The 13,526-nt window shown below is 35.6% G+C and overlaps 2 protein-coding genes and 1 long non-coding RNA gene across 3 annotated transcripts; 1 reads left to right on the forward strand and 2 right to left on the reverse strand.

Moving 5' to 3' along the window:
* Window positions 1-136: 136 nt before the first annotated feature.
* On the reverse strand, window positions 137-12,706 carry LOC149616208 (uncharacterized). Its single transcript, XM_089857409.1, has 10 exons — window positions 12,329-12,706; window positions 12,139-12,224; window positions 2,841-3,049; window positions 2,620-2,784; window positions 2,461-2,560; window positions 2,224-2,388; window positions 1,996-2,158; window positions 1,726-1,934; window positions 423-712; window positions 137-355 (listed from the first exon to the last, which is right to left on the reverse strand). Exons 4-10 carry the CDS (start codon window positions 2,751-2,753, stop codon window positions 139-141), a joined length of 1,278 nt encoding a protein of 425 aa, XP_089713535.1. The 5' UTR covers window positions 2,754-2,784; window positions 2,841-3,049; window positions 12,139-12,224; window positions 12,329-12,706; the 3' UTR covers window positions 137-138.
* Window positions 3,509-3,836, reverse strand: LOC149616209 (uncharacterized). Its single transcript, XR_016375721.1, has 2 exons — window positions 3,692-3,836; window positions 3,509-3,585 (listed from the first exon to the last, which is right to left on the reverse strand). It is a non-coding gene; the product is annotated as an uncharacterized LOC149616209 (long non-coding RNA).
* LOC149616210 (uncharacterized) lies at window positions 5,476-6,890 on the forward strand. Its single transcript, XM_089856167.1, has 2 exons — window positions 5,476-5,717; window positions 6,509-6,890. Exons 1-2 carry the CDS (start codon window positions 5,521-5,523, stop codon window positions 6,888-6,890), a joined length of 579 nt encoding a protein of 192 aa, XP_089712293.1. The 5' UTR covers window positions 5,476-5,520.
* Window positions 12,707-13,526: the final 820 nt, after the last annotated feature.

Consider the following 13,526-nt stretch of genomic DNA (forward strand, 5'->3'; position numbering starts at 1 on the left):
ATAAAATGCAAAATATGAAATTGAAGTTATTTTTAAGATTGTTATATTTGTAGTGCACTATAGAGCCTTTTCTCTTAAAAGGTTTTTGTCGTTAAAAGGACGCTTTTAACAAATTCCAACGAAACACTTAAAGATTTTCTATGGCATACCAGAGCACAAGTTATAAATAAGAACAATGGTTGCCAAGAGATATCCAACTATGAGTACAATGAGTGGCAAAACCATGCTGCTAAATCGCATTCTAAGCTTCGGAGCATTGTTAAAGTCTTTCGTATCCCGTGAGCATTGCACTCCTTTTTCTGATCCCTTCTCGTACGTGTAATAAAATAAACCAGATTCAACGTACCATGATACCCTGGGAAGATTATTAACTAGTCAAGAAACATGAAAAAAAAAATCCCGTAGATTATAAACATACTTACCTTTCGTAGAACACTTTTTTAATGAAAGGATTCATGGTTTTCCTGCTCGGTATGCTGTATAACACCGCCGTAATTTTATCATTTGAAACGTGAAAATACGACAAAGAGTTACTCTGACAAGGGTAATGGGTTTGAATCACTTTGAAAAGGTATCTTTTTCTATAAATCGTCGCTGATTTTCCTGCCCATAGAGATTCATAATAGTCCCAAATCGGTCGTTTCCCGGTGTAAATGCCTCTTGTTCGCTCAGCTTGTTCATAAAGTGCCCTTTCAACTTGAATTGGAGAAGTCTTCATTGAATAAAAATTTGTCTATTTTAAAATTCAGTTATAAACTTTAGTTGAGTATATCAACGAGCACTTATAAGAAGGAGAGTCAAAGAGGGAATTAGGGGAAAGTAACTATAACGTCACAGCCCGATATCTCTCTCACGCGCACCTACTTCGGCGCACAGCCGAGGAGCCAGACGTCAAGTGATCCGTTAAAAAACTGGTGGTAAACAAATTTCAATTTTTTTTCTGTGTTGCACCGATTGTGCATCTACGGAATATTGATATCGAGCCATAGCTCGGGACTCTTTATGAAGGGGGCTGATGGACAATTTGGTCTCTCCAATCGTCCTTATCATACGCACTCACTGAGTTTCAATAGTGGCACAACCAATAGATGTTCGAATAAATATGGAAATGTGCCAGACGCATCCTCTGTGACGCTTATGAAGACGTCGCGACTCGACTACACGTTGCGTTTCGGGTACATTAAAACAAGGTGATCAAGCCACAACTAAGCATATCATACATTTACCTATTATCAGAAGTGAGATGAGACCAGAAGTACTGAGCTAACCAAATTCTTCACTCGGCGAAAGTGAATATTCTTGATAACACACGAACGGTTGGCCCTCTGGTAGCGGTTTCTGAACTTTCCCTCCAAAACGTGAGACGCTCGTGGCGGTAGACGGCCGAACTAGATTCCAGCACCCGCGTCCGTTTTCTGCGGCTTTAGGTTGAGGGGAAGGGGGTAGGAAATGTTTTTGGAACTCTACCAATTTTTTCTCTCTAGTTTTAGCCCGTGGGAAGCGGCATAAAATCCTCAAATATCTTCACTAGTGCCAGGATCTACTATCAATGCTAGAGCCCTTCACTTCTAGTCTCATCTCACTTCTGCTATTATTCATGGCAGAAGTAAAGAAAGATTGTTGTTTTAAACAACAAAGCTAGAAGCCATTTAAAACTCGTAACGAAAACCAAGGCAAGACGAAACACATTATTTTTAAGAAGCATTAATCAATTCAATTACTTGCCTGCAAGAAATTCGGAATAAATCCTTCTTTCACCATAAATCTCATACTTGGTCTTTCAAGAAGGTCGTGTATATTATTTATGTATGATGGTCTTTTAGCAGAAGAAAGTTTCGAGAAAAAGTTGCAACAAATGAACATGTAGATTAATGTAGAAGTGAATAGACAAATGAACCAAATTATACGGCGAGATATGGTAACCTTCTCAAAATCTGATATAAATATTAAAAATTTTGAGTATTTGAAAACAATTCCAAGTTAAAAAGTACGCACTTGGATATTTAACACAAAGGGAATCAAAAACAGTAAAAAATGGATCCGTCCACTTGTTGGTAATTATTTTATCGTAGCGATAACTGATTCGCTTCAAGATATTCATACTTAAACGAAGGATAATATACATTATTAAAATGTATATGCCAATTGCAATCCAAACCTAAAATATGAAAGTGGAAATTATAACAGGGTAATTTAAATTTTAAAATTGTAATTATTCCTCACATTGTTTTCAAATATGCCAAGAAGGTAAAAATATCCGTATTGAGCTCTGATAACACCTCCGGAAATGATATTAACGTCTTCAAACATAAATAATCCATCCCAGTCGAGAACACTAGGTAGTCCAGAATTGACTAAGGCAATATATGGTAATCCAATGTCTGTTCTCTATAATTATTTTGCTAACTTAATAAATCCATCAAGTAGCTGAACTTAAGTTCAGTAAAGTTAATTCATTACATTTAGTAGAAGATATTTTAGAATTTTTTCTGGATTGTTCAAATCGTGATTCGGGAAAGGATCGAATTTACTTGATCTGAATATCTCCACCTTAATCCCCCTTAACACATAGTTAAAATTTAAATTAATATTCCAAAATAGATATTATATATCACTTACATGTTTCGTATGAGATTGATAATGGCTTCATACATGTCTTTATGATAACCTGAAAATTGAACTGGCAATTTTTGCTCAAGGAACAAATGAGGGCCGTAATTTTGCACGCTCATCCGTACATATGTACTGTTCATGTTTCGACACGTTGAAATTAAATCCTATTATCTGTTTAATTTTTAAAACTCTTGTTTGAGAAACAAAATCAACTTGGCGTATCTCACTTTTGTTCTTTTGTTGATAATATTGCGTTACACGTTCTTGCAAAGAACCGGTTTTGATAGAAATTATATTTTAGTTTTCCTTCCGATCAACAATTATGAACATTTCGGGGTCAATAGGGCATTAGAATTTGTCGCAATTGGTTTAAGACCTCGATCAATTTCGTAAAATGGTCTGATTTTTGAGTTTGTCCAATCTAATTTGATCAAGCCTATAATGAAAAAAAAATTGTTAAATTTGCTCAAATACAATCGTATAACTCAACAGCATTATAATTAGTTTTCGTGGCGTGATTTGACTAATAAACTGTGCATTTTGAGCCATTCATTCTTTGTTATATTTGGACACTGGTTTGTGACAAAAAGATGAACTAACTAGTCAAGTCGGACCGTCGCGTACCTTTTGATCCCCTAAAATTATTTTCCTTTCAAGAACCACCAATCACTTCAATATCAAAACCCTAATATTTACCGTTTGATAATAGTAAATCATTATTTAAAATCCGAATAATCAGTCTGAACTTCTTATTTTAATCATCATGGTTAAATTAATAAAATTACATCGAAGAAAAAAGTTACAGCTTATGACCGACCATCCAAGGTTTGAATAAACAGTGTAAACTTTAAGCCAGATATTATTAAAAACGTCGTTAAGAATCATAGAATGCAAATTTTATATTACGAAAAATTTATTCATGGTCGAAGATTTCCTCATTAAAACAAACTAGAAAATGCCATTTAATGTCATCTATAAATAAATACGATGTATTTGTAACGGAGCGAATTGCTAGAATCACTTTCAATTAGAACAGTAATTTTTACAGAACTGACGAGGCAACTTCGAACATACTAACGTGTAATTTTGAATCACTTTCCCAAAAAAATCCAAATACGTTCAAGATACAGGGTATTCCAAAAAGGATGGTATGACCGAAGTACTGTGGGTTTTATTCAATTAGCAATTTTGAGTGGAAAATGTTAATTCTTTGACATCTTGGCCCAAGGGAAATTGCAACCAAGTTATCAATGCAGTTGAGCTTTTCGATACTACTCGATGTCAATTAACTTGGTATGCCCAAAGCCCTAGAATGGAGTGTTTTGATGGATTACTCTTAAAATAAATAAACATTTTCTTTCAGTTTCTTTCATAAATTTCAGGTGTCATCCCTAAAACACTCCAATCATAGCTTGTAAATGGTGTCTGTTACGGCAAAAGTTCAAAGAACATTTTCCATTCAAAATTGAACCTAGAATTTTGTCTTAAAACGCTTTTTGGAACACCTTGTACATCGTTCAAAGTTGCCCCCCCCCCCATTCTAAATTGCCCCAATCGTAATCGTAGAAGGCATCGACCATAGTCGTAGGCAATGATGCGAAGGACGTAAAAGGATGGTTTGTTAGCTAAACTACGTGAAATCTCAATAATTTTTTCCTCTAATTTTGTAATAATTTGAAGTTAATGAATTTTAAATAGAACTTTAATCGGACAAATTGTACCGTATGAACCAATGTAGATGTAGTTTATTTGTTCAATGTCGGTACCATGAAAAAATGCTCAACTTTGCCGTTTTTATTATAGGTGGTATAAAAGAGAATGCGGTTTTGTTTGAGGATTCATTTTACTTTCATTGCTTCATTTGTGCAGGTCTACCGATTTCAGAGTAAGTGATTTTCATTTATGGGTTTGGATAACGCAATATTATTCTACGAAATAATTTGGAATTATTAAAATAATGATTTTTTTTAAATTAAATATAAATAAACAGAGTTAATTTTAAAGTGGCAAACGGTGCTAAAAATATCGGATGTTGTGATTGTTGATTTCGGCTGTACTGTCTTTAGATGTTGTTGAATTATCAACTTTTAAAATCGACACAGCAAGAAAAACAATTGGAAAATTTAATATTATTTATTATTATTGTGCTATGCAAGTTCTCTCCCCGCTTGTTAAAAGGAGTTTTCCTCCGCGGTCTAACCCGGTTTCTCCTTTCCATCAAAACTTGCAGAGGTTAACGGTAATAGTTAGTATAGGGCGCTGTAGGTTAGTTGTGGCATAGGGGCTAGCCACCACCCCTCTATGCATTGTAAAGGGACCCACCTGTAAACAAGCCACAGGCTTAGTGTGGATATCCCTTGATAGACAAAAGCTTAGATTATTATTATTATTAATAATTAGTTAAAACCACAATATTCCCAGTGGTTATTAAAACCAATTAATTTTTCGAAGGATCGCTGGTCAGCACAAAACCACTATAATCTAACCTCAATTATTCCCATAGTAAAGCCAGCAACCGCCGTCGCAATTTTTAAAACTTGGCTTTTCAGTAAAAACCAAAATTTTTCTGTTAGTCTACTGCTATAAAGTCAATAGTCTGAAATCAGCTTTGACACTGGTGTTGGTTTTTCAATGCAGAATTTTTACATTACATAGGAAATATTGCTACTAAAGTTCTTATTAAACAGCACCCACTACTCAATGGGAAATTTTCGTGAGAACAATTCAATAAGAGTAAAACGTTTTGTCCCAAGAGTCTGCTTAGAGATCCTGGTTTGAATTTGGGTATTGTAATAGGCGTGAATAACGTATTACAATATGGGTTTTTAAATATTGACTTAGTTAGTCACGGTTTGTTTGCATTCAAATATGTTTTTTGGTTTTTTTTACATAGCATACTAGTCGAACATGCGAGGACACAAAATATGTTCCATCTCGTTCAGCGTAATACTCCTCTTCTCGCTAATTGCTGAACCAATATTTGCCGCTCATCTTGAAAAACTTGCAGCTCTAGCGCTTATTTTAAGAGCTCTTGGAGGTGGACAACAAGGAGGACACCACCATGGACACCATAAACACCATCATGAGCATCATCATCATCATGGGTAAGATGGCAACATCACAAAAATAGTATCTCTGCCTGCTATACATGCTGAATTGTATTTTCACAATCGATTATAACAGCGTATTTTCTATTGGGCACGTTAGTAAACATGGATCTTCTATTAGAGTTGGCTTTAGTAGCTTCAAATTAAAGTAACAACTTTATGTTTAGAGATCAAGATTAACCAATCATATGTTTCTAAAAATAATGTAAACTAGAGTCTTAATCAGGCTAAAAGGTGTGGGAAAATATTTTTAAATTTACTTAATGTGAGGCTAGGAAGTGTTCATTGGGTCAGACTGAGTGGAAAGTGTAAAGAACATTTAGTCTACAACGTTCAGTTACGGAGACGTTGGCCCCTAAAACGAGGTAATAGTCACACATGTGGAGTAAGACATGTCAGCCTACAATAGTCTTCAATCTAAAAACGATTAGAACCTTTATCAAGCAGAACTTACAGAAGTGTACTATTAAATGAACAAAAGCATGCGTACGTTAGTAAAGTCCACATATATGTACTATTTTCTTGTTTTAGGGCCCAATGTTTGGGAGCCAATGCCTCCGTAACTAAACGTTGTGGACCTCATGTTCTAAACTACATTACGCTCAGTTTGACCTAAGAAACCCACCCTTTACTATATGACAGACAAATCAGAAATACCCCGTATATTATTTGTCGAGCAATAGCGGTTTAAAACCTACCCAATGAAGGGGCCCAATTTTTCAAACCATTTTTCATAACTCCGCCACTACAACCTACCATTTCATAAATTACATTTACATTTTACTCAGGCATAAACATCATAAGGAAGTTCACCACAAGCCCAAACACCATCACCACGTAAAGGTGGTCAAAGAACCTGCTCATAAACACATGGAGGAAATGATGCACCATCATCATATGCAAGAAATGATGCACCACCATATGCCACACCACCACGAAATGCATGATGATTTAAAAATAACATTCGAAGATGGAGGAACCATAGGCCATTACGACTTTGGTATGCACGAGCACATGGGACACCACCATCATGAAATGGCTGCGGCTATGGAACATATGATACACCATATGAAACACCTCGATATGCCTAAGAAAAAGAAGGAGATGAAAGAGATGAAGAAGAAAAAGAAGAGGCATTACCATCATGTTAAACACGTACACCCTCAATAGTGCAGTTTATTTTTACGAGAAACCACCGATATTACTTCCCCAATAATTTGTGGGGCGTCTTTTGAAAGCCAAAATAGTTCAGTTTTAGATAATAACACTATTCTAAAATTAGGCACTCATTTCCCTAAATATGTAACGTTTCTGTCAAAACAGTTAATTTTACCATAATCGGGGATAGATATAATTTTAGAAGTAGGAATGGAGAACAGAGTATTCAGGGCGCGCGTCAAAGTCCCGGACCCCCTTCCAAGGGACGGAGAGGAATGAAAGAAGAGGCGGGTCATAGCGACAGAGGTAAAAGGGAACTACATATTTTTCGCCGTCCCCATCAGAAACGTCATCAAAACGTAGTTTAAGTGAGCAAATATGATAATTTGAACTTTTCGTTACGTGTTGGAGGGAGGGGCTCTTTACTGGGCTATGAGTCGGACTGAAGTAAATACTAACCGTTCTCCATTCCTACTTCTAAAATAAAATCTATCCCTGCCATAACTATATTGGTAAATTCGTGCAAATGCTATTGTTTAAAGACGTTACTAATATATATATTCTTAATATACTTCTATAGCCTTTAGTGCCAAATATAGCTGAAGAAAGGCTAATCTAACAGTGCATGGTATCATGATTTTTATTAGTGTAAATATTGTTAGTTTCAATACTTATGTTTCAGATTTTAAGGCAAGATGTCTAGCTATTTAAGATCTTCGGTCCTCATGGTTTTATTAACTTATTTATATTTATTACGAGTGTTTTTTATTATAATATAGAACCTAGGGACTTTAGACAAATTGTACTACCCCAATCTTGAATTATAAAGCGTGTTCTGTAACCACGAATGCTTCAAAAAAGTCAATAAAAATATATTTTATTTAAATGTTTCTCTACTGATAACCCATAATTTTAAACTTTCATTTAAAAAATATATATATACACTTAAAAACTATTATTATTAATAATAAATTAGTAGATATTTCAAGATGCTTCAGCTAATACTTTGAATCAATCTGGCTTTCTGACCAAATTGCATGATTCATATCCTTAACACTAGGTGGCGGTTTTAATTTTTTTTTCAGTTGCGCAAGGTTGGGCCCACGAACCCCTAGCCATTGACCTTGTTAAATACGTCCTATTCGAAACCCCTAACACTTTAGCTTTATGACTAAACCCTATTAAATTAAATAAAGCTGTAAACATGTTAGTTTCTTTAAAACATTATCATACCCAAATTTCATAAGCATAAGCCCAAAGATTAATTAATTACTGTTTAATGAATACAGGCACGAGAATCTTCCCGGTTCACACTCCCATTAAACTCCGGGGAAAAGCCGGGTAAATTAGCTTTAGTATTTTCTGTACGACTTTTATTTAAACATGACAAAAATACCCTAGTAGAGCTAAGCTAAATTTTCCCGTTTTTTTAAACTCAAATGTTTCAATTTTCCTGTCTAAAAATAATGCATAAGGTTTCCGTTGGATGAATTGTGACTAGAGAGGATACCTATGCCTTAAACGATTAGGGAAAGTCATTAAAAAGTGTTATTTATCTATTTATTCCTAGTATACCCATAAGCTAATAATTCACTTTAAGCATACATCATTTCATCTTTTGTGGAACGTCTCCTGTTCCCTTGCTTTACGTCAGCGCATAGAAGAGATCGGACGCAAAAATACAAGAGACATTTATTTTCCTAGTGGCGCCCCTAAGTCACGAGCGGCTTAAGAGGTAAGTATGATTTAGAGGTCCGGAGATAAAAACCCACACCCTCCCTTAATGTTAAAGGAAAAATGTTTTTGCCCAACTTTCCATAGTAAAAACATAAGGTTTTTGGTGATCCTGCACATCGAATAACTTAAAAACTGCAGCGAAGTTACGTTTCGGAATACTTTCAAATAAACAGCATAAATATTCAAGGTGTACCTTTTCCAAGTTTCAAAAACTATCAAGTCGCAGTATGTTATTTTAATTAGTATAGGGTGGCCAGAAACTCTTAAATGGAATTTTTTTAGGACCTTTCTTTTTTATTGTTGATTTTTTTCAACCGCTAACCTAATAACACACGTATTAGAAGCTGTTGGGTGAATGATTAGTCCTCCATAGATTCCATTCAGACATAAAAACTTAATGGTTGATTATCAGCTTATGGTATCACCGAATATTTTTAGCTCTTAAAAGGTTTATGTCTATAAGGAATGTTTGTCGCGTGAGTGTGTAACAAAAGACCTAGCTTCATATGCAAAATAGTTAAATACACGGTAGATGAGCAAGGCGTAAACAAAAAATAGAGGAAGAGTTAAGAATCATGATTCTGTTTTAGGTAAATAACTAGAAAGGGGAGTTTCCTGATGTCCACTGTCAAAGAGTCGACTTATACAGTTCATTTAAGTTTGGATTTTAGATAAAAAGCTCTTGACTATATAAAGGCAGAACCACTTAAATAGGAACTGTCAAAGAGTCAAGTGTCTTAGGACTAAAGGGGTGTTTTGACCGCAAACTGGTAAGTGACTTTAGCTTAAATCTAATCTTAACGATTAAAATTATGGTTAATATGTTGGATGATTCGGAGCACTTAATTCTGGTTAGGTAGAATCGCATGTGTCGACGAACAGATCAGATTTGACCAAGTACTCGTCTAGAAAACGGTCTTAAATACTGCACGTAACTTCAAATACTAAACAATAGATTTAATTTGGTTTTTATGAAAGTTTTAACGTGCAGAGCAAGTTAATGTAATTTTCTGAAATTTGAAAAGATGAAAATGCAGAGTTTGCAGTGAGGCAGCGGCTATTATCTCCAATAACCAAGTAATATTACTGAACATCTATTTGAAAACTTTGTATCAGATTTTAGGTTTAAATTGTGTTAAACAGCTTTTTGGAAATATAAGGATAATTTCCAATTTAATTTAAATGAAAAATAATTGAAACAAGCAGTATTAGGGTCAATTTTGAAACATTTTAAGCGAGTTACCGCAAGTGATTAAGGATTAGTGTCATCTACGGCGTTAAAAAGCGGTTCTATGAGAGCACGAGATACGATTTTATGGATTCATAACTGCACAGTACCAACAACAAATTTGCAGTAACATTCAACATATAATTGAACTTCTTTTTCAAATCCATTTGCAGACAAGATGAGGTACAGACATTCTATAGCAAATCTGACAATCATTGCCGTGGTTCTAGTCGCCTCAAGTTTGAGGATGAGTAAGGCCGGTAAACTTGAAAAATTGGCAGCCCTGGCCCTGGTTCTACGAGCTCAAGGAGGAGGTTTTGGAGGAGGAAAAGGCGGCCATGGACATCATTATCCAATTATCATAGGGTAATTTACTTTATACTTAAGTCAATCTCAGTCAGGATTTGGTTAAATTAAATATGGATTATTTTTTATCTTATAAAGAGGAGGGGGTGGTGGCGGTGGATACAAAAAGCAAGAGCAAGATGTTAAAATCATAATCCATGGACATGGAGGGCATGGTGGTGGAGAACATCACCATCATCACCACCACGGACATGGACATGGCCATGGCCACGGTCATCACGGATGGTAATTTGTTCAATTACCTTCCTTATAGCCCTGATCACATATTTTTATGCTCAACATGTACAAATACATATATTTTTAAACTTATTTATTTTGTATAACAATTTTAATCAATTAAATTTCATAAAAACTACCTATTATGATGCAGAATTGTCTTATTTTAATATAAGTAAATTAAAAAGTTCTGAATGATATTAATCCATGTTCACACTCGCATAGGAAACTGATGCGAAACGCTTGAAAACGATCCTAAAGATACGTGTGGACATAGTACTCGAGAAGTGCACAATATGCCTTTCAATAATAATAATAGTACTCGAGAAGCTAACTACAAATGCGGTTTTTTGAAGTTGCTATGCGAACTAACTCCAACCGGGCTTGGAGGCTACTTTATAGATTTCAGGGTATTTTCACTGCCCTTATCAGACAGCACTGACAGTTAACGTGTTAAAATGTGAACCGAGGTTGTTTTAGTCGCTTCGAACTGGAAATGAAGAGCGCTTAAAAACAAGTTGGGCAAATCAGTCCTTAACCTACTCCGGTGCAAGTGTGAACATAGCTTTAGATAACCAACACTGGAACTGAGGACTTGGACTGAACAAGTCCTCAAACATACAGTTCTTATGAGGCTCTCACGGACGTATTAAAGGCATTAAAAGCATACTCAGCAATTAATTTAAGTCGTTAATAGAAAATTTCCCAAATAAATAACACCAAATTTTTTATATTACTTTGATTACCGTTTGAGGTATCTTCTTTATAAAATGCATGGACAGTTTTTAATTACTTGAAAATTATCGATGGTATGATAGTGATAATACATAAAGCGGGTATTTGTTCCTTATCCGTGGTAACTTTTCATTCCGCGATACCATTATTTTTAACCGTGTTTTAATTAAAATTTGTTGTTCGGGGGTTAGCGGCAATTATTCTCCTGCCTTTGACCCACACGATTCTAATTTGAATCACTTTAAGTTTAAATATAAAACTTTTTTACGAATAAAAACCAGTAACATACCTAATGATTGTATTGAGATAAATCTACTGCACTTTTTTTTTGGAAAATTTTAGGTCAGTTTGAAGTCTGTTAATATTTGATTGCTATGGCAACGATGGTGGAACTTAGGCCTAGTCGGCTTTTGTTAAATATAATTATTGTTAACCCTATGGTCGTTGTTTAAATAGACGGCCCTTTTCAAATGTCGGGAGTTAAATTGAGTTCGGTGTTTGAGCACCTTTGCTTCTTAAGACGGAATTACCAAATTTTCTAAAATTATTTGAAATAACAAGACTTACCAACTCCGCCTTACCACAATTCTCAATTGATACAAATAATAATCTAAGCTTTTCCACGAAAAGCCCGTCGCTTATTTACATGTGGCTTCCTTTATAATGCGTAGACGTGTAATTGGCTAGCCCTTATGTCACAGCTAACCGACAGATCCCTATACTAATTATTACCGTTAACCTCAGCAAACTTTGATGGAAAGGTAACAACGCGACGGAAAACTCCTTTATCAAGTGGTTAGAAATCTCGCAATCTCTACTCTGAAGGGTTTGTTCCCAAGTTTCTCACCATGTAGAGCCTAAGCTTTTTTAACTATGTTTCCAAAATAAAAACTATTAGGCCTAGAGTTCATAGCTTTATCATCAAAATATTTCTTTAAAGCTTTGGAAAAACCGATACTGGTAAAAGAGTTTACTCACCTCAGAAAACTCGAACCGTACGACTTCATGCCTTATAATATAATAACGGCCGAGTCAAAATTAGTTCCACACGCAATGTACCCGATCTAATAAACACGAAACAACGGAAGATAGGTAAATGGACGCTATTTAATAATTCAGTAAACAAGAACGTTATTTATTCTTTGTAGCAGACGTTTATAATCCCTACCGAAGTTCACAGCAGAAGATTCTCCCAGCTCGGCGTTGGCGATGATTTTTTTATCGCTCGCTGCTACCGCAGCGCGCTTATGCGGAATTTTCTTTTTTTGTCCACCGAAAATAAAAAATTGTTAAATTAGCTATAAGAGGTATCGTCATTTTTCAGAGCCAGTGAGAGAGCAAGGGTGATGGTAAAAAATAGATCCAGGCAGAGGCTACTAAATAGTTTTTTAAATTCGAATTTTGATACGATATAGTTATGGTGACGTCAGTACTGTTTAAAAAATTATCCCCTCACTAGTCTCAGGACCTTTTGCCTTTAAAAGGGGAAATATTTTCAATCTCATCTGTACTAAAAAAGGGAGCTTGTGGAACATTTTCATCGCAAACGCATGTCACAATTAGCCACGTTCACACTTACATGGGAAACCGGTTCGAAGCGACTCAAATCGCTTCCAAAATTAGGTGTGAACAAAACTGATACTCGAGACACTGCCTTCTCTAATACTAGGCCTTGAAATGTACAAGAGAAGCATTTTTTACGTGACATTTTGAATTTGCGCTTAGTAACCGTTAGATGGCTCTTTTCTGTGGCGAATTTTCGCGATGACGAAAGTAAATTGGTACTGCACAGTCTCACATGACGTCACGTCTTTCGCTTATGGCGAACCAGGAAGGGAAATAAAGATTTTTTTAAACTGGACTAAATAACCTGGTCCATGACCATTGACCAGGGCACATCGTCTGCTAAACTAGAGAAGTGGATAATTAACATATTGGAGATAATGTCTGTGTCCGAATTCAGCTGCCAAAGAAATCTCCTCCTACCTCTCCTAAGCTCGCTCATTGGGCAATCCAGATCAAACTTATGGCATTTCATTGGCAGTGGCAGTTTTTGGGAAAAACCTAAGGGCTGTGATGGGTTGAAATTTCCATGCAGACGCCATTGACACGTGTCAAAACATACACCAAATTTAAACTAGTATTTTTCGAACTCGGAAACCGTTCAGCATCATGAACCGGTTTAATGACCGGTTTTTTGCTTTCTTTTTCGAGACGAACTTGGCAGATTACACTTCGTCGTTACTAACAATTTCCCATAGTTTTGAATTTGCCGCCAGTGTAAAACCTCAGAAAAGCGACATCTAACGGCATTTGTGAAATCCTATCTGCCACCCCCCTTTTATTCGTATTTCATGGCCTAGTAT

This window comes from Phalangium opilio, unplaced genomic scaffold (genome assembly GCF_054372755.1).
Source record: "Phalangium opilio isolate 3A_F unplaced genomic scaffold, DU_Popi_V2 ptg000217l_1, whole genome shotgun sequence".
NCBI lineage: Eukaryota > Metazoa > Arthropoda > Arachnida > Opiliones > Phalangiidae > Phalangium > Phalangium opilio.